Source organism: Sus scrofa, chromosome X, assembly GCF_000003025.6.
Source record: "Sus scrofa isolate TJ Tabasco breed Duroc chromosome X, Sscrofa11.1, whole genome shotgun sequence".
In the NCBI taxonomy this organism is placed as follows: domain Eukaryota; kingdom Metazoa; phylum Chordata; class Mammalia; order Artiodactyla; family Suidae; genus Sus; species Sus scrofa.
In genome coordinates this window covers 97644731-97664874 of record NC_010461.5, presented here as the reverse complement: position 1 = coordinate 97664874, position 20144 = coordinate 97644731, and the positions used below count along the sequence as shown (strand labels likewise).

Here is a 20144-nt window from a genome sequence, read left to right as displayed (position 1 = left end):
ACTTACTAAGTGCCAGACACTGTTCCGCTTATACATATGGACTCATTTAACCTTTCCAATAACACTGTGAGGTGGGTACTCTTTTTTTTTCATCCTTATTTTACAAATAAGGAATCGGGGTTATGGAGAAGATGTGACTTGCCTAGGTGCCAGAGTTGAGATGCTACCAAACAGCCTGGCCTTAAAACCCATGCATTCACCCAATGCACCAGGCCACTCCCTTTTTCTGCTCTTGTGAGGAGCCAAGGTGTGAGGAAGGCCTGCAAACTGTCAAGTGCTGCAAAGACCAAGAGCTGGTTTTCATTTCTGGGTATATTCAGAGAACAGAGACAGTTCATTGCCATGGCCAAGTCACTTCTGGGACGCACTGGGATCAGACGGAATCAGGGAGAGGCCTTTTCCAGGGACAGGGCCCTTGGTGCAGACAGACAGACCGTGGGCTTTGGAGCCCAGCCACGAGGCAGTGGAACATGAAAAGATGGGCCCTTCTCACTGGCCTCTCTCCGCCAGGCCTCCCGTTGTAAACGTGTGCCCCCTAAGAATAGTTCCTTCTATCTATGTAACCCTGAAAAATCAGACAGAGTTTCACATGTTATTCCATCAGATCTTTATCAGGACCAGTCAGCCAGGAAGGGAAGGGGTTATTGTTATTATTTTACAGATAGGAAAACTGAGACTCGGAAAGCTTAAGTGCCTTACCAAAAGCCCCAATCGGTGGCCAAATCAGAAATAAAACAAGAATCCTTGAATCCTTTCATTCATTCCTCAATAAATCTTTTGGCATACTCACCAAAGGAGCCTTTTCCTCCCCTGGCTCATGGGCCAAACAGGCAGGAAAAGCCGGGTGTGCCAAACTCTCTGGGGCCTGAGCCAGAGCCTGACCCCCGGTTCCCTTCTGAAAGCTTTGCAGGTTATTAAGTGTTTCCTTTTCAGCCCACTGGTCTGCAGTGGGCGTTTGGCTAGGACTGTGGCTCTGAGGGTCAGGGACCCAAGCGTTTATATACCTCTCTAGGTCCATACTGTCTCCCTCCAGAGATGCAACAAGTCTGTGAAGGAGGCCAGGGGACATTCTTGCCTACGCCTGATAGATGCAGAGGGAGGGTAAGTAATGTGCCTGAGGTCAGGCAGCTAACAAATGCTGGAGTACCTGGCTTCTCTATTAATATTTTTTATCACCTACAGCAAGCTGCCAAAAGGCCCCTGGGGTGGGGGAGGGGACTTAGCCATGAAGGTACCGTATCACCATGTGGTTGTGACGGTTCAAGTGTGCCAGTGGAGATATTCTGGGCCGATGGCAGCCAGCTTTGTGGCATAACAGTGTGGAAGTGAACAAAGACCACTCCAATGAGAACCAAAGATGCTACTGATTCAGCGCTTACTACGCCAGGGAGTCAGCCCCCCACACCTGGCTTTGGCAGAGACTCAGAGGCAGGCAGGGGAGTGAGTGGGAAAGCTTTACAGTGAAAGAAATCCCTTTCTTCACCTGATTGGAGGCTGTTGTCATGGGGATGCTGGAGGTGGGGCTAACTAGAAGCTGGGAATCCTATACAGTTGGTTTGGGGAGGCTATTTGCCTTCTTCTGGGCTAGTCCTGAGTTGGAAGGGGTGAGGGGGTGGGTGGTGAGATAGTGGGAAAAAATGGGCAATCTGGGCTGATGACTGAGAGCTTGTGGTTTGACTTCCCTGCTGATTATTGCAGAGGTGTGGGTCAGGGTTCTGCTGTCATCTATGGCCTACCTATTGCCTGTTTGTATATTCAGCCTTTCAATACAGAAAAGTGAAAAAATTCCCCTAACTGAAAAATATATTGCAGGGGGCCAAAATGAATGTTTAATTCTTGTAAAAGAAAGAAAGGGGAGTTCCCATTGTAGCTCAGCGGGTTATGAACTCGACTAGTACCCATGAGGATGCGGGTTTGATCCCTGGCCCCACTCAGTGGGTTAAGGATCCAGCATTGCTGTGAGCTGTGGCATATGTTGCAGACATGGCTCAGATCTGGTGTGGCTGTGGCTGTGGTGTAGGCCGGCAGCTGCAGCCCAGATTCGACACCTAACCTGGTAACCTCCATATGCCGCAGGTGCAGCCCCAAAAAGCAGAAAAAGAAAAAAGAAAAGAAAAGAAAGGATTTCCTTAACTCCTTAAAAATACGTCTTTTCCCATGCATTTAAGGTGCTGCGATTCTAGAGATTTTTAATACTAACCCTAACAGAGTTTTCATTATTTGATTGATTTCAACTGACCCATATGTGCCTGTCACTGTCACTCATCAGAAAGTAGTTTGCTGTGTATGGGGGAAGAGAGTTCACAGAGAAAGTTTGGTGGAGGGGAGTGGGGGCCAAATCCAGGTGCCTGGGGCTGTGCTCAGTCTAGTAAGACCAGGCAGGGATTGGAGGAGGGCACTCAAGAGTGAGGGCCCCCGAAATTAAATGTGAAAGAGCCTCTAAGACTTTTTTTTCAGTCGGAGCCTCTGCATTCAGAACACCTTTACAGCAAATCAGCTATTTTAATTCCCCCATTCCACAGCTCACGGTGACTTTTTCCCATTTATTTTAATAAATTAATTCATTAGTTTATTTTTGGTAGGAACTTCCTTTTTTTTTTTTTAGAGCAGTTTTAGGTTCACAGCAAAATTAGAAGGAAGATACAGACACTTCCCATGTCCCCCCTGTTGCTACACATGCATAGTCTCCCCCATTATTAACATCCCTCGCCAGGGTGGGACATTTGTTACAGTTGAGGAGCCTACACTGATACATCATAATCCCTCAAAGTCCATGGTTTACCCCAGCGTTCACTCTTGGTATTGTACATTCTATGGGTTTGGACAAATGTATAATGACCTGGATCCATCATTATACTATCATATAGAGCATTTCCACTGTCCTAAAAATTCTCTGTGCTCTGCCTATTCATTGCTCCCCAACTCAAATCCTGTTATCCACTGACCTTTTCTACTGTCTCCAAAGTTTCCCCTTTCCAGAATGTCATATAGTTGGAATCATACAGGACGTAGCCTTTTCAGATTGGCTTCTTCTGCCTTAGACCATTAGGGCTGCTATGACAAAATTCCATGAACTGGGTGGCTGATAAACATCAAACATCGCTCACGGTTCTGGAAGCTGGAATTCCAAGATTAGGGTGCCTGTGCGGTGGGGTTCTGGTGAAGAACCTTGTCCAGGCTGCAGACTGGAGACACTTTGGTATGCCATCCCATGGCAGAGGGGATGACCTAGCCCTGGGGCCTCTTTTATTAGGGCACCGATCCCATTCGTGAGGGCTCTAAATGGAATTGGGCTTTAGGTTTTCAATGTATGAATTTGTGGGGGAGGGTGGCACAAGCATTCAGACCACAGCAGCTTACTTTACTTAGCAACATGAATTTAAGGTTCTTCCATTCTTTTCGTGGATTGACAGCTCATTTCTTTTTAACACTGAAGTCCATTGTCCGGAATCATCCCAGTTTATTCATCCATTCACTTTGTTTTGGTTGTCTTTTGTCTTTTTAGGGCCACACCCGCCACATATGGAGTTTCCCAGGCTAGGGGGTCCAATCAGAGCTGGAGCTGCCAGCCTACAGCCACAGCAACACAGGATCTGAGCCTCGTCTGCGACCTACACCACAGCTCATGGCACCACAGGATCCTTAACCCACCGAGCAAGGCCAAGGATCGAACCTGCGTCCTCATGGATGCTAGTCAGATTGTTTCCACTGAGCCACGATGGGAACTCCCATCCATTAACTTACTGAAGGACATCTTGGTTGCTTCCAAGTTTTGGCAATTATGGATATTGCTGCTATAAACATTGATGTGCAGGTTTTTGTGTGGACAGATGTTTTCAACTCTTTGGGGCAAATACCAAGGAGCAGGGTTGCTGAATTATATGGTAAGAGTATGTCTAGTTTTGTAAGAAACTGCCAAACTGAACTGTCTTCCGAAGTGACTGTATTATTTTGCTTTCCCACTAGCAATGAACAGGGCTTCCTGTCACTCCATATTCTCGTCAGCATTTGGTGTTGTCAGTGTTCTAGATTTTGCCATTCTAACTGATGTGTGGTGGTATCTCGTGGCTGTTTTAATCTGTATTCCCCTGATGAGATATGATGTGTAGCATCTTTTCATGTTTATTTTCAATCGATATCTTCTTTGGCGAGGTGGCCATGAATATCTTTGGCCCATGCTTTAGTCAAGGTGGTTTTTTTTCTCATTCTCTTGATGTCTTTCACAGAGCAGAGGTATAGCTTACCAATTCTTTCTTTCTTTTGTCTTTTTTGCTTTTTTGCTTTTTACGCCCCTGCAGCATATGGAGGTTCCCAGGCTAGCGGTCCAACTGGAGCTTCAGCTGCCAGCCTACGCCACAGCCACAGCAACGCAGGATCCGAGTCGCGTCTGTGACCTACATCACAGCTCATGGCAATGCTGGGTCCTTAACCCACTGAGCGAGGCCAGGGATCGGATCTGTGTCCTCATGGATGCTAGTCAGATTCATTTCCACTGAGCCATGACTGGAACTCCTTATCAATTATTTTTCATGGATTATACCTCTTGTGGTGTATCTAAAAAGTCACTGCCATATCCGTGTTCATCGAAGTCCTCTCCTGTGTTAGCTTCTAGGAGTTTTATAGTTTTGGTTTTACATTTAGGTCTATGACCCATTTTGAGTTAGTTTTTGTGAAGGGTGAAAGACTGTTTCTAGATTCCTTTTTTTTGCATGTGGACGTCCAGTTGTTCCAGCACCATTTGTCAAAAAGACTAGCTTTGCTCTCTTCTATTGCCTTTGCTCCTTTGTCAATGATCAGCTGACTGTATTTATGTGGGTCTATTTCTGGACTCTCCATTCTGTTCCGTTGATCTATGTCTATTCTTTTGCCAATACCACACTGTCATGATTACTATAACTTCATACTAAGTCAGGACGTCAGGGAGTGTCAGTCCTTCAACTTTGTTCTTCTTCAATATTGTGTTGACTATTCTGGGACTTTGGTCTCTCCATATAAGCTTTAGAATCAGTTTGTCAATAACCACAAAATAACTTGCTGGGATTTTGAATGGGATTGCGTTGAATTTATAGATCAAGTTGGGAAGAACTGACATCTGGATGATACCAAGTCTTCCTAACCTTGAACATGGAATATCTCTTCATTTATTTAGATCTTTTAAAAATTTCATTCGTGGAGTTCCCGTTGCGGCTCAGTGGTAATGAACCTGACTAGCATCCATGAGGACGCAGGTTCGACCCCTGGCCTCGCTCAGTGGGTTAAGGATCAGTGTTGCTGTGAGCTGTGATGTAGGTTGCAGACTTGTCTCGGATCCTTCGTTGCTGTGACTGTGGTGTGGGCCAGTGGCTCCAGCTCCGATTAAACCCCTAGCCTGGGAATCTCCATATGCTGCAGGTGCAGCCTGAAAAAGACAAAAAAATAAAATAGGAGTTCCCGTAGTGGCGCAGTGGTTAATGAATCCGACTAGGAACCATGAGGTTGCGGGTTCGATCCCTGCCCTTGCTCAGTGGGTTAACGATCCGGCGTTGCCGTGAGCTGTGGTGTAGGTTGCAGAAGCGGCTTGGATCCAGCATTGCTGTGGCTCTGGCGTAGGCCAGTGGCTACAGCTCCGATCGACCCCTAGCCTGGGAACCTCCATATGCCGTGGGAGCGGCCCAAGAAATAGCAAAAAGACAAAAATAAATAAATAAATAAATAAATAAAATAAAATAAAATAAAATTTAAAAAAATAAATAAAAATTTCATTTATCATAGTTTTGTAGTTTCTCCTCATACAGGAAACTTGAAGATCTTGTATATTGTTATATTTACAGCTCAGTATTTCATTTTGGGGTGTGTGTGTGGAGGTAAATGGTATTATGTTTTAACTTTCAAATTCCACTTGGTCATTGCTGATATACAGAAGACTGACTGACATTTGTATATTAACATTATATCTTACAACTTTAATTGCTTATTTAATTCTAGTAATCTTTTTGTGGATTCTTTGACTTTCTACCTAGACAATCATGTCATCTGCAGATAAAGGAGGTTTTGTATCTTCTTTCCCATTTTGTACACCTTTTACTTCGTTTTCTTTTTTGTCTTATTGCATTAGCTAGTACTTCCAATATGATGTTGAAAAGTGGAGGTGAGAAGGGACATCCTTGCCTTGTACCTGATTTAAGTGGGACAGCTTCGAGTGTCTCATCAAGTATGATTTCGGCTGTAGGTTTTTTGTAGGAATTTTTTATCAAGTTAAGGAAGTTCTCTTCTATTCCTAGTTTCTTGAGAGTTTTTATCATGAATGGTATTGGATTTTGTCAAGTGCTTTTTCTGCATCTATTGATATGAGCATGTAATTTTTCTTTTTGCAGTCTGTTGATGTGATGGATTAATTTAATTGATTTTTGAATTTTTTTTTTTTTGTCTTTTTGCTATTTCTTGGGCCGCTCCCGCGGCATATGGAGGTTCCCAGGCTAGGGGTCTGATTGGAGCTGTAGCCGCTGGCCTACGCCAGAGCCACAGCAACGCGGGATCCGAGCCGCGTCTGCAACCTACACCACAGCTCACGGCAACGCCGGGTCCTTAACCCACTGAGCAAGGGCAGGGATCGAACCCGCAACCTCATGGTTCCTAGTCGGATCCGTTTCTGCTGTGCCACGACGGGAATTCCTCTGATAATATTTTATTGAGGATTTTTTACATCTATGTTCATGAGAGATATTGTTCTGTAGTTTTCTTATAATTTCTTTGTCTGATTTTGGTATCAGGGTACTGTTGCCCTCACAGAATGAGTTAGGAAGTAGTTCCTCTGCTTCCATCCTCTGAAAGAGTTTACAGAAATCTTTTGCTACAAATTCTCATAATTTCTTACTGCATGTTTGGTGAAATTCACTAGTGAATTCACCAAGTCTGATGCTTCTGTTTTGGAAGGTTACAACTTTAATAAATAATGTCAATAATTAATTTCTTTAATAGATATAGGCCATTTAGATTACTTATTTCTTCTTGTGTGAATTTGGCAAATTGTGTCTTTCAAGGAATTGGTTCGTTTCATCTAGGTTATCAAATTTGTGGGCTTAAAGTTGTTCACAGTATTCTTTTATTATCCTTTCAATGCCCATAGAATCAGTAGCAATGTCTCTTCTTTCATTTCTGATATTGGTAATTTGTACACTCTCTTTTTTCTTAGTTAGCCTGGGTGGTTTTTAACCCTCAGAGTTGTCCACACGGAGCCTCCAGTAATTAACTCAGGATTTCCTCCGCAGACACCAGTTCCTGCAGCAGTTTCTGCCTGTGAATCTTGGCATTGGGAAGCCATGACTCCTTGTATTTGTTTATCTGTCTCTCCCATCGTGGGGCAGCTGTTTGCCCTGAGTCTGCCCCTCTCTTATAGATCCAGGAAGAACTCTTGATTTTTTTTAGTTTGTTCAGCTTTTTACTTGTTGCAAGAACAGAGTGGTGATATCCAAGCTCCTTACATGCAGAGCCAGAAACCAGAAGTCCTATTGCATGATTTTTCCAACTTTATTGAGATATAATTGACATATAATATTGTGCAAGTTTAAGATGTATGATGTGATGAATACACATACATAGTGAATGATACACATACATAGTGAAATGATAACCACAATAACAATAGTTAACACCTCCATCACCTCCCATAACTACCTTTTTTTTTTTGGTGAGAACATTTCAGATTTACTCTCTCACCAACTTTCAAATATATAATATAGTATTGTTAACTGTGATCAATCACCATGCTGTACATTACATCACCAGAACTTACTCATCTTATAACTGGAAGTCTGTAAGCTTTGACCAACATCTCTCCATTTCTCCCACTTCCCAGCCCCTGGCAACCATCATTCTTCTATTTCTATAAGTTCAACTTTTTAAAGATTCCATATATAAGTGAGCTCATACAGTATTTGCCTTTCTCTGACTTAATGCATTTAGTATAATGCCCTCAGGGTCCAGCCATATTGTTGCAAATGGCAGGTTTTCCTTCTTTTTCATGGCTGAATAATATTTCTCTCTCTCTCTCTCTCCTCTCTCTCTCTCTCTCTCTCTCTCTGTGTGTGTGTGTGTGTGGTGTATGTGTGTGACATTTTCTTTATTCATCTGTTGGTGGCCACTTCAGTTGTGTCCATGTCTTGGCTATTGTGAATAATGTACATAAGATGCAGATATCTCTTTGAGATAGTGATTTCATTGCTTTCAGCTATATACACAGAGTGAGATCGCTGGAGCATATGGTAGTTCTATATTTAATTTTTTGAGGAAACTCCATACTGTTTTCCATAGTGGTTGTGCAATTCTGTATGATTTTATTTATATAAAATTCTTATAATGATAAAATTACAGAAATGGAGAACAGATTAGTGGTTGCTGGGGATTGAGGTGGGGACTGGGGTGGGAGGGAGGTAGATGTAACTCTAAAAAGACAACATGAGGGATCCTTGTAGTGATGAAAGTGTTCTATAGATTGATTGTATTAATGTTATTATCCTAGTTGTGACATTATACCATAGTTTTGCAAGATGTTACCATTGGAAGAATCTAGGTAAATGATACACGGGATACCTCTGGATTACTTCTTACAACTGCAGGTCAACCTAGCTCAAAAAAAGTTTAATTAAGAAAGAAAAGACCTTTCTGTTCCTCTGTTTGTCCCCTCCTCTTTGGGGCTTTGTTTGGGTAAGCATCCATGTATAAAAGCTAAGTCATCTTGAGGCCTGCGGTAATTCACCAGAGCAGTTAACTTCAGCAGTCCAGCAGGTGGCACAGAGGAGGTGGCCTGAAAATTAATATCTTCTCCTCCTCCCACCGCAAATCCAATAGCTTCTGCACTGGACCTGCCATGATACCTAAACTTCCCAGACTGACACTACCTTTGGGGGCTCTTAGCAGGCCTAAGTACTCTGTGGCTTGAGACAAGTAACATGTTTGTTGGCATGATAAATGTTCCCAGCTATTGTCACCTGAAACACAGCAAGGTGTTGAGGAAACAGGACAGACTTTGGGGGGTGAGTATGAGAGAGAGGCCAGTGTAGCAGTCCTCAAATTGTCATTCCCCCAGATCATTTGAGAGTCTGTGGTGTGCGGTTATCAAAGAAGGCGGGACACCTCCTTGGCCTGGGAGGGAGAGATTGCCAAGATTGCTTCTTAGGTGGAACAAAAGCAAATGACAAAGCAGTACAGAGCATGATTGATCTGTGCTTGTTTGGTTGGTTGGCTTTGGTTTCTGTAAATAAAAAGAACCCAAAATATCTATGCATACAACTTTTTTGTGTGTCCTGGAAGGGATCCAAGAAGTAGAAGATGGACTTGTTGGGGATGAAGGGTAGAGAGAGGCTTTCAAGTTCATCATTTGATACCTTTGTGTGCCATGAAAATTTTTCAACCATCTTTTCTTTCTTTCTTGGGAGTTCTCGAGGCCAGCTGCCCCTGTCTTTACCTGTCCCACTGACCAGTCATTCAACTCAGGAGGCCAGTGGCCAAGGAAAGAGGACCAGGAACCCCTTCTCCAGGATGTAAAGTCATGAAGGAAATAAAATGGCTGCAGGAAGCTGTGTGCATAGGCCAGCATGAATCACTGATTCCAGACCTGGGGGGAAGGGGGTGCCTCCTTCTCAGCTGCCTGGCTAGGTGTTAAAAATCCCACTTACTGTGCCAAGCAAGTCTCCTTCCTGCAGGGGGGCTGGCATGCCTGGCTGGCCCTTGCTCACTGGATTGATGGTAGGGTGGAGGCGGGGGGTGGCAGCAGGCTTTGGACAGGGCTGCTTGGAGGGGGATGCGGTTTGGCGGGGTTTCTCAGCCCGGAGGTGGCAGCTGTGGGGCCCCAGCTGCCTCACACCTCCAAGTTCTGAGCTAAGTAAAGTGTGGGGGATGAACGTGTGTGCTTTCTCTTTCCCTGGTGATTTTTGGATTGGAGGTCATTTGTTTGGCCACAAGGGAAGTGAGGAAAGAGAAACCGATTCCTCCTCCTTCCTGGGCACCGTTCCATCCTCAGGCTCTGGAGGGCCGGAGAGCAGGGGGGAGTAGAGGGGCTCATTCTAGAGTTTTCACACAGCCAGCAGAGAGGAAATGAAGGCATCCAGCAAGAACCTGGCAAGGACCTTCCACTCCTCGCACCTTCACTCCCAACTTCACTGGCCCCATCTGAGTTCCAGTTTCCACTTGGGAGAGGGAAAATCTGAAACTCAGGCAGATCCAGCAGGCAGGCAGATGGATGGGTGTGTGTTTAGAAACATTTCCCAATGTCTATTTACAAACTCTTCTCATCTCTGCTCAGTCAGGCGGGTCCCCTAGGACCACACCTGGAGTCCAGCTTGTGTTACTGGATACAGAGCCTGAAAGTAATAAAACTACATTCTAAACATTCTATATAATACAGACTTCCTCTAAATTTGGCTGCTCTCCTGAACCATGAGAACAAGCCTGGTGTGTGGCCAGTGATGGTGACTTTCCGGGTTGTCCCCTTTCCAAACCAAGGTGTTGAGGCAGGAGATGCTCAATGACTCTGACAACTGTCTGATGAAACGGGACGGGGAGGGGGAAGGAGGAGGGGGGACAGGATGAGGGACAGTGGGAAGAGGATTTGAAGGAGGTAGTCAAGATGGGGAGCTACCACTAGCTAGTGGCTTCATAAGCATCATTATATAAGCATTCCTCCCTTCCAGCCCCCTCCCATCCCAGGGAAGCATCCTCTCCTCCCCCTCCCCCACCATAGTATCTTACTGGCTTTCCCTTCCCCACTCCTGCCTCCTCTGCCCTGAATGTGACTTTGCAGCAGACTTGACCTGTTTAAAACTATTGGGGGCTGGGACAGACCAGTTTTCCCCAGTCCAGCTCCCTTAGAGATAGCTCTGGCTCTGCTGTCTTTAATTCCCGAATCTCAATTGCCCCCAGACTCTAGGGTGTTGTGAGGGCAGATTTTCTGAAGGCACTCTGAGATGTCCGGATGAATGGCTGCACAGAAGCTACAACTCAGCTCTCTAGCTTACCCTCCCAGGCTTCCTGAGATGTCACTCCATCTGGGATGCTGTGATCAGCAGGGTCACATGGATTCAGACACTGCACTGCTTTGTCTTTCTCATTCCTAACCCACCATTTCTTTGCCAGCCTTTTAGTAGGAACTCGTTTTGAGCCTCAGGAGGTAAACTGAGGGGAGAGGGAAAGAGGAAGGAGGGTGACAGATGTCAAAAGGAAAGGAAGAGACACAGGGACTGAGAGGAACCTTCTGGAATGGTTTGCATCTGCTCAGAAGTGAGTCTTACCATTCTCTATTTCGGGCTCTAGCGACTACAGATTTTTTTCAAGAGCCAGATGTTTGAAAGTCTTGGCATAGTCTTAAAGTCAGTCCTAAAGGTTTCAGCTGAATTTACCCTGCACATTTTAGACTCCCTGGAATCATCGGTTAGGGCCGGGAAGATGAGATTCCCTTCAAAAGCAATGGAGGCATTTAGCCAAGAACTGAGGGAGTCATTTGCAGTGTTCGTACCCCCCTTTTGTTGGGAGGGAGCAGTTGTGCCCTGATACCCCTGGAAATCTGCCTTATTGGCCTGGCATCCTAAGGATGTGTCCACTTTGCTTATTAAAGGTCATCCCCATCCAAAAGCCAAGTAATAGAATGTATGGCAATTGCAAAAGGTGACACTTTTTCCAAAAGTCTGACTGTTCATGAAGGAATCTACCTTCAATTTTAAGAATTAAAAAAAAACTATTCCCCACATTGTGGTCCTATTTTCTTACCCAGTCCCCACCATGCCATGCTAACATTCTCTTATACTGGTTTGTCATAAATAATGACTGGCCTTTGGGCATGCGATCATTTTCAAGTCAATGTTATGGCCATCCATGGATCCCACAGAACAGTAACCTCCAAGTCAACTCGACAAGGCATTCTGTTCACTATGTATGATTCACAAAGTGTTGTGCCAACTACTACGGTAGATACGAGAAAAAATGTGAAAAATGTGTCTTGCCCCCAAGGCTTAAAATCAAAGCTAAAGCAATAGGATATATACATTTGAAACACCTTAACAACAACAAAAGACAGCATATATTCAAATGCTACATGACAATGCAGTGATAATAGCAATTTCCGCTCAGTTACTGAGACCTTCCTAAGAAACGGGCACCATACTTAGTGCATTTTATTTATCTCATTTTAACCCTCTTAACTCCATGGGGGTACATTCTTTTAATAGCTCCATTTAGAGCTGAGGGAACTCAGATTTACAAAGAATAAATCATTGGCTGCTACATATTTGATAAAGGCAGTCAGAGCTAAGACGTTGTCCCCAACTTTTAATTTTGAAAGCACTTCAGAGTTACAAAAGTTGAAAGAATAGTATAACAAAGATTGATACACGTCACCTAGATTCACCAACTGTTAATATTTTAACAGGCTTTCTCATTTCCTCTCTCTGTGTCTGTCCCTATCCACCCCCCCCCACACACACACCCCAACACATTTTTTGCTGAACTATTTGAGCAGAAATTTCAGACCTCATTACACTTCACCTCTAAATACTTCAGCATGTATCTCCTAAAAACAAGGACATTTCTCCACAAAATGCCAACGCAGTTATCACATTGGAACCTGCTCTGACTCCAGAGCACTAACCACAATTTCTGTGAGAGTTCAGCAGAAGGAGCCATCAGTGCGAGTCTGGGAGTTACAGGCTGGATTTGCTGTGGATCCTCTACTCTTAATTATTCACGGCAATGGAAGAAACGAGTTGGCCAAATGATCACTAATTATGCATAACCAAGAAACCAAATTCTGTGGTTTTCAAGTGTGTTCTATTTGGGTGAGAGGGGAAAGACACAGATCTGCCTTCCTAATTCGTTTCTTCTCTGGCCAATATTAAAATCGGTCTTTTCCAACCACCCCTGGACATTACAACTGGGGGAGCTACCCCAGAAGTTGTTCCTGAAGTAAAACACAATAGCAGAAAATCCACTAAGTGGGTAAGCCACACATGAATAAGAGAAAATTGACCACGAATTCCAGCTAAAAAGGAATTCTAGCTAGAAATTTTAGCCACAGGCCAGGATTCAGCATCCACAAAATAAATCTAGTCACTTGTGTCCCCCATCCCCAAGTTAAGAAGAGAGGGTTCCACCAACTGCCCTGCTCCAGAGGCCCCAGTCTACTCACCCAATGAGATTCCAGAAGCGAGGTGTTGCCCACATCGGACTGAAGGAGAAAGCAGGCCTTCTGCTACAGATGGGCCAAGACCCCCTGAGGGGCTCTGATCTGGCTTTCTTCTTTCCTTTTATTCTGGGAACCCGGACTTAGAAGAGCTGTCAGATTAGCCCCAGTCTTTCAATGCTTAATGACCTCCCTGCATGCACGCAGAGAAGAAATCTTGACCTTTTAAAATCCTTGATTTCTCTCAGCAATTTTAAGAAGCCAAAAGCCTGCATCTGCGTCTGCTTTGCTTTTCACGCTTTTACTGGGCACTTCAAAAGGGGAAATACTGCAAATCTCTGAGTCTCAGATACCAGGGCAAGGCCACCCCTTCATGGGACTGGGATTGGGAGAGATGCCCCACCGGACCTTCCAGGTGGCCGGCACTAGGTCCCACTTTTGCACTCTCCAGACCTTTCGGTTTTCTGCAGACACAATCTGATCAGTAATACCTCTGAATCCATGTGACATGAACCGCGTTCTAACTGGGATCCACCTCGCATATGCAACCTTCTGGGAGCACTTTCATCTCACAGGCATCTCTTGAGATCACACAACTTCAAAGACGTTCTTGCACTTGTTGTTTGTGACACCAGATTTGCTTAGGGAGTAAATCAATTCCCTCAGGATTAAACAAGAACAATCTGGTCAAACACAGTGTTCAAGCTGAGGTGGGAATGCTTGCGGCCTTGCTCTTTAAATTCCCTTTGGGGCTTCCGCTCTCTCTCCCCCTCCTCTGTCTCTCCCTCCCCTCAGCCTGCAGAGTCTAAAGTGCCAGAAATCAACTTCTTTACATTTCCTTTCCAACGCTGTTGAGTGTCCTTCCCCGCCTGGGTCAAAGTCTCTAACTCCTCAGGGCATCCCCTCCAAGTCACTCCTCAGCCTCGTCAGCTCTGCAGGGACACAAAGAGGCTAAGAAAGAGCATCTGCTATTTTGCACTTAAGGATGCTGTGGTCGCGGCAAGTTGGAGGCAGAGGAAAAAGGGAGAGTTAACAGTTCCTAACCGTGTAAGTCACAAGCTCGGCCCTTTTTGGACCTAGTTCAGAAGACAAGGAGAGGCCTCCCAGAAGAAACTTTATCTGGCTGGTGATTGCATCTGCCGGCGGTTTTGGGGCTGCGTGCGTGTGCGCACACGGCGTGCGGAGCCGCCCCCACGTGGCAGCCCCCACGGGCAGGCCCAGAGCGCGGGCTCCTATGCTCCCTAGCCGTCAGGGCGCGAAATCGGTCGCCGGCTCCCTCGGAGGCACCATGGCGGGGTTTTACGTTTGTCTGAAGACTCCACAGTAAGTGGTGGGCTCAGTAAGCGCTGCGACTGCACTACGCAGAGTGGAGAGTGGCAGAGCGCTGGACGCCGAGGCGGGCACCTCTTCCTGCCGCAGCCCGGAGCCCGCCGCGAAGAGAAAAGCCACCCGCGAGAGAGCCGACGGCGCGCGGTGGGCAACACGCCGCCTCTGAGGCTCGAACTCGCAGCCGCGCGCCCGCCTGGGGGGGGGGCGCACGCTCCCGGGAGGGCTCGCGCAGGTGTGCGCGCACGCGTATGCGCTTGCGCGTGCGTGGGAATGCGGCGGCGGGGCGCGGGGCGCGCGCTTCCAGGACTCGGTGGGCGGGGGCCGGGCCGGGAGCGAGCGGAGCCCGGCGGGGCGGGGAGGGGCGGCTGAACCCTGAAGCTCCGGACTTGGAGGCTTTAACCTTCCTGCAGCCATCCTTACCTGATTCACCTGAGTCCCAGGGCCGGGCCGGGAAGGGCGGGGCGGCTTCCTAGGGCCGTTGCGGTTGTTGATTAATTTACTTGCCAAGGCAAAGAGGGAGGCACTAAAGCGAAAATTTAGCCGAGCCGCCTCGACTAACGTGGAATACCTAGTTATTCCCGAGGTTTCTTTTCCTGCGCATCGTGCTGCCGGACCTCTTGGTGCAAGGGTCCTTTTTGACGTTCCTGGGCCTTGGCTCTGCCAGACTTTGTAAGAAATGGCTGAAGGGGCTGAGAAGGATGTTTATATAATAGGCGTGCTGGGGAGAGAGACTGGGGGCAAAGGTCTAGGTTCCAACTTGCACATATTGAGAAACCTAGCCCATCTCCTCTTAAAATCGAGCGCCCCGCCGATTCGGATTTTACAAGGCTAATTTCATTGATTAGGGCCACCATTAAAATAACGCTCGCGGTTAACAATTCCTTTAAATCATGTGTTTCAGTTACACCGAAACATTTGTTTCTGGCACTCCTCAGCAGCCAGCACGACGGAAACTAAAGATCTGGTGGTGGGGGACGCTGGGCTAAGAAAAGGGAGAGGGAGGAGGGGAAGGAGGAGAGAGGGATGGAAAGAGAGAGGGGAATTTGGGTGAGTGGAGAAAATCACCTCAAATTTTCTGAGGTGTCTTAATTGTCTAAATTTGTTCCAAGCTGTGCAACCCAAAGTTATTTGATGTGGCGTTAGCGCCAAGCAGTTTATTTTCACTATGTATCCACAGAGGTGTTTTCGGATGTTGTGCGTGCATATTTTAAGCAGGGACAACAGGAAGATTTTCAGCAAATTGGATCTAGTCGTATGGTTAGTTAGTGGGTGTGCAATTATTTTCCATTTTCATTCCTCCTCCTCCCCCCCCCCCGTCTTTTGTCTTTTCTAGGGCCTCACCCTCAGTATATGGAGGTTCCCAGGCTAGGGGTCTAATCGGAGCTGTAGTCACTGGCCTACATCATAGCCACAGCAACACTGGATCCTTAACCCACTGATCGAGGCCAGGGATCGAACCTGAAACCTCATGGTTCCTAGTCGGATTTGTTTCCGCTGCGCCACGGCCGGAACTCCCCATTTTCATTCTTGAAGGGAACACTCCACCTCACTCATTGCTGGTCTCTGATAGTCAGGGTTGCACAGGTTCACCTGCCCTCAGGGAAAGGCACTGTGTAGACAGGGACTGGCGGCCTCTGGCCTGCCATGTGATTTTTAGTGGCACTCCATTCGAGGTGCCAAAAACAGGTGACTGAGGCATTGGAGGTGTGAGTGGGAAGCTGCCCCCTTCTGCTGCTTTAAGATCAGTACCAGAGTGAGCTCTCCCTCTTCCCTGTGGGGAATGGGCCTGGACTCTTGAAACTTGAAAAGTGTGCTTGTGACTATTTTATCACCCCAGCTCCCAGGCTCACCTCACTATTGTGACCTCTGCCTATGGCCTCGGATGGATGCTGTGGAAATTACAAGGCTTTCTCTGCGTAACTTGGTGCAGCACCAGATGACAGGGCTTTGGGAAAACGAGGGAGGTCATGGCCATTACAGTGCAAGATGATAATGGCACTGTTATTCCTTCCAGGTGGGTGTGCCAGCCCCTCCTCCCTGGGGCTCAGTGCTGGCTCCTATTAGATGCTCCTGCTTGCAAATGCACAGGGGCCCATCTCAGGTCCCTGCATCCTAATGTTTGCTTTCCATGCAGGGGTCTAGGGCAGCCTGAGGTCTTTGGAGGGAGAAGGGGAAACTCAGCGGACCAAATGGCCTCTTCCTGTAGCCATCGTTAAAGGTCCAAGCTCATACGATGGTTTATTGGATCTGGCCTGAAGGAACAGGAGAAATGATTAGAGGGCATTTGAAGAGATTAAGGACTCAAGGCTTCTGTAAATAAGAGGCTTGGAGTCTCTCATGGGACCTAAAAGTTACGGAGACTGAGAATATTCAAAATATTGTGCACCTGCTCTGGAGCAAGCTTTGTGCAGAGCATCGCGGAAGAAACGTTTGCTTTCCTTTCTTGGAGCCAGGCGAGCACAGTGCCTGGCACCAATATTTGTTGAAGGAATGTTGTTGACTGAGCCAAGATGCCCTTGAAGAGCTTGCCTTTTTAGGGAGTGGTTAGCCCAGTCAGTGGGTAGTTTGCAGGAGGTGGGATGGGAGGCATAGGCCCAGTAGGACAGAATATAAAGGACCAGGTAGGGAGTTCCCATTGTGGCGCAGTGGTTAACGAATCCAACTAGGAACCATGAGGTTGCGGGTTCGGTCCCTGCCCTTGCTCAGCGGGTTAAGGATCCGGCGTTGCCATGAGCTGTGGTGTAGGTTCCAGACGTGGCTCGGATCCTGCGTTGCTGTGGCTCTGGCGTAGGCCAGCGGCTACAGCTCCGATCAGACCCCTAGCCTGGGAACCTCCACATGCCGCGGAAGCGGCCCAAAGAAATAGCAAAAAAAAAAAAAAAAAAAAGGACCAGATAGGAGAGCCTGGGGCCAGAAGTGGGAGAGAGATGAGGAGAAGGGAAGTGAAGCAGAGAGCAGAATTTGGGTGAGTGGAGAAAATCACCTTGATTTTTCTGAGTTGTCTTAATTTTCTCTTTCTTTCTCTCTCTCTCTTTCTTTCTTTCTTTTAAGAAATTAGTACATTCATTTGGAGAGTTCCCATTGTGGTGCAGCGGAAATGAATCCGACTTGGAACCATGAGGTTGCGGGTTCGATCCCTGGCCTTGCTCAGTGGGTTAAGGATCCAGCGTTGCCATGGGCTGTGGTGTAGGTTGCAGACGCGGCTCGGATCTGGCATTTCTATGGCTGTGGTGTAGGCCGGCAGCTGCAACTCCGATTTGACCCCTAGCCTGGGAACCTCCATGTGCCATGGGTGTGGCCCTAAAAAGACAGAAAGACAAAAAAAAAAAAGAAAGAAAGAAAGAAAGAAATTAGTACATTCAGGGTATTAATACAGAGAAATATCCCTGGGATTTTTCTGTTTTCTCTGGGAGATGAAATTATGATGTTTTTCTTTTGTTCTTTTTAAAATTGTGACAAAATGCACATAACAAAATTTGCCATTTTTAAGTGTTGAGTTCAGTAGTGTTAAGTATATCCACACTATGTCTTCTGCGCTTTGGGTTCACTTTTTTTTTTTTTTTTTGGTCTATTTAGGGCGGCACCTGCGGCATATGGAAGTTACCAGCCTAGGGGTTGAATCAAGCTGTAGCCACTGGCCTACACCACAGCCACAGCAATGTGGGATCTGAGTCACATCTACCACCTCCACCATAGCTCAAGGCAATGCCGGATCCTTAATCCACCTGTTGAGGCCAGGTATCAAACCCGTGTCCTCATGGATACTAATTGGGTTTGTTACCGATGAGCCTCAAGGGGAACTCCCTGGGTTCACTTTTTTTTTGCTTTTTTAAAAAAATGTTTTATTGTAGTTGATTTACAATGTTCTGTTAATTTCTGCTGTACAGAAATTACATCCGTGGCTCGGATCCTGCGTTGCTGTGGCTCTGGCGTAGGCCAGCGGCTACAGCTCCGATCAGACCCCTAGCCTGGGAATCAAAATAACCCAGTTACACACACACACACACAAATATACACAGTCTTATTCTCATATCCTCCATTATGTTCCGTCACAAGTGACTGGATATAGTTCCCTGTGCTATACAGCAGGACTTCATTGCTTATCCATTCCAAATGCAATAGTTTCCATCTACTAACCCCAAACTCCTGGTCCTTCCACTCCCTCCCCCTTGGCAACCACAAGTCTGTCCTCTATGTCCATGAGTTTGTTTCTGTTCTATGGATAGGTTCATTTGTGCTGTAGATTAGATTCCACATATAAGTTACATCATATGGCATTTGTCTTTCTCTTTCTGCCTTACTTCACTTAGCATGACAATCTCTAGTTCCATCCATGTTGCTGGAAATGGCATTATTTTGTTCTTTTTATGGCTGAGTAGTATTCCATTGTGTATATACACCACATCTTCTTAATCCATTCATCTGTTGATGGACATTTAGGTTGTTTCCATGTCTTGGCTATTGTGAATAGTGCTGCATAGAACATATGGGTGCATGTGTCTTTTTCAAGGGAAGTTTTGTCTGGATATATGCCCAGAGGGGATTGCTGGGTCATAAGGTAGTTCTGTATTTAGTTTTCCATAGTGGTTGTACCAAGAGAAGAGGTAAAATTGTCACTCTGTGCAGATGACATGATACTATATATAGAAAACCCTAAGGACTCCACACAAAAACTACTCAAAGTGCTCAACGAATTCAGCAAAGTAAGAGGATACAAGATTAACATTCAGAAATCAGTTGCATTTCTGTATACTAACAATGAAATATTAGAAAAGGAATATAAAAAATGCAATACCTTTTAAAATTGCACCCAAAAGAATTAAATATCTAGGAATAAGCCTGATCAAGGAGGTGAAAAATTTATATGCTGAGAACTGTAAAGCATTAATCAAGGAAATTAAAGAGCAGTCTTAATTTTCAAAATTTGTTTCAAGCTGTACCATATGCATTATTATCCCAGTTATCTGAGGTGGTGTTAGGGTCTCTTCTCTGAGCTTTTTCAAGGGCTCCAGGGGTAGTGGGAGAGGGAGACCGAGAGGAAAATTGGGCTGCTGGAAAATTCATGGCTTCCCCTGGGAGCCTTGGGTTTTCTTCCACCCTCCATCCCCCCACACTCCCACAGGAGTTTCCCGGAATCACAGCTTGGCCACCTCAGGAGGGCTGCGCCCTTTCAAGGGAGCCCAGTTGGCTTCGAAGGTTGAATTTGGGTGGAAACACAGGATTGGGTCAGTTTCCTCTGCAGATCGCAGGTGCATTCTAGATTTTATATGCAGGTAGACAGGTTTATGATATGCACTGGGGCTCATTGGCTGGTGGTGGAAGTGAGTATATTCAGAGCCATCCACATCCTCGCAGGCTGGACGAAATGCCACCAGTCCCACTGGCCCCTTGGTGTTTAGAATCAGAGCAAGTTCTTGTTAGATATAGCTCTTGCTTCAGCTAACTAGCTATTAAATTCTGTTCTTTTCATAGACAGAGAATGACAGCAGGTGACAGGCCAATTGTTGAGGGATCTGTGAATGTGCTTATTGGTAGAAGGGAGAAAATGGTAGGAGTCTTGAATTATGGGAGACCGTTTCGTGCAGGTGCATGAGGAGCTGGAGGAAAAGCACACGAACTTCCTTAACCAGACCAAATCCTGTAACGGGGTGGCATGGGTGAAAATGTC

The 20144-nt window shown here is 46.1% G+C and overlaps 1 protein-coding gene across 1 annotated transcript in view; it reads left to right on the top strand.

The window, feature by feature from the left end:
• The window catches only part of KIAA1210 (KIAA1210 ortholog), a 70366-nt gene continuing 63331 nt past the window's right edge, over positions 13110-20144 (top strand). The window contains exon 1 of the mRNA XM_021080193.1: positions 13110-14470. Coding sequence (XP_020935852.1) covers positions 14382-14470 — 89 coding nt within the window. The 5' untranslated portion in view covers positions 13110-14381. The remainder of the gene's footprint in view (positions 14471-20144) is intronic.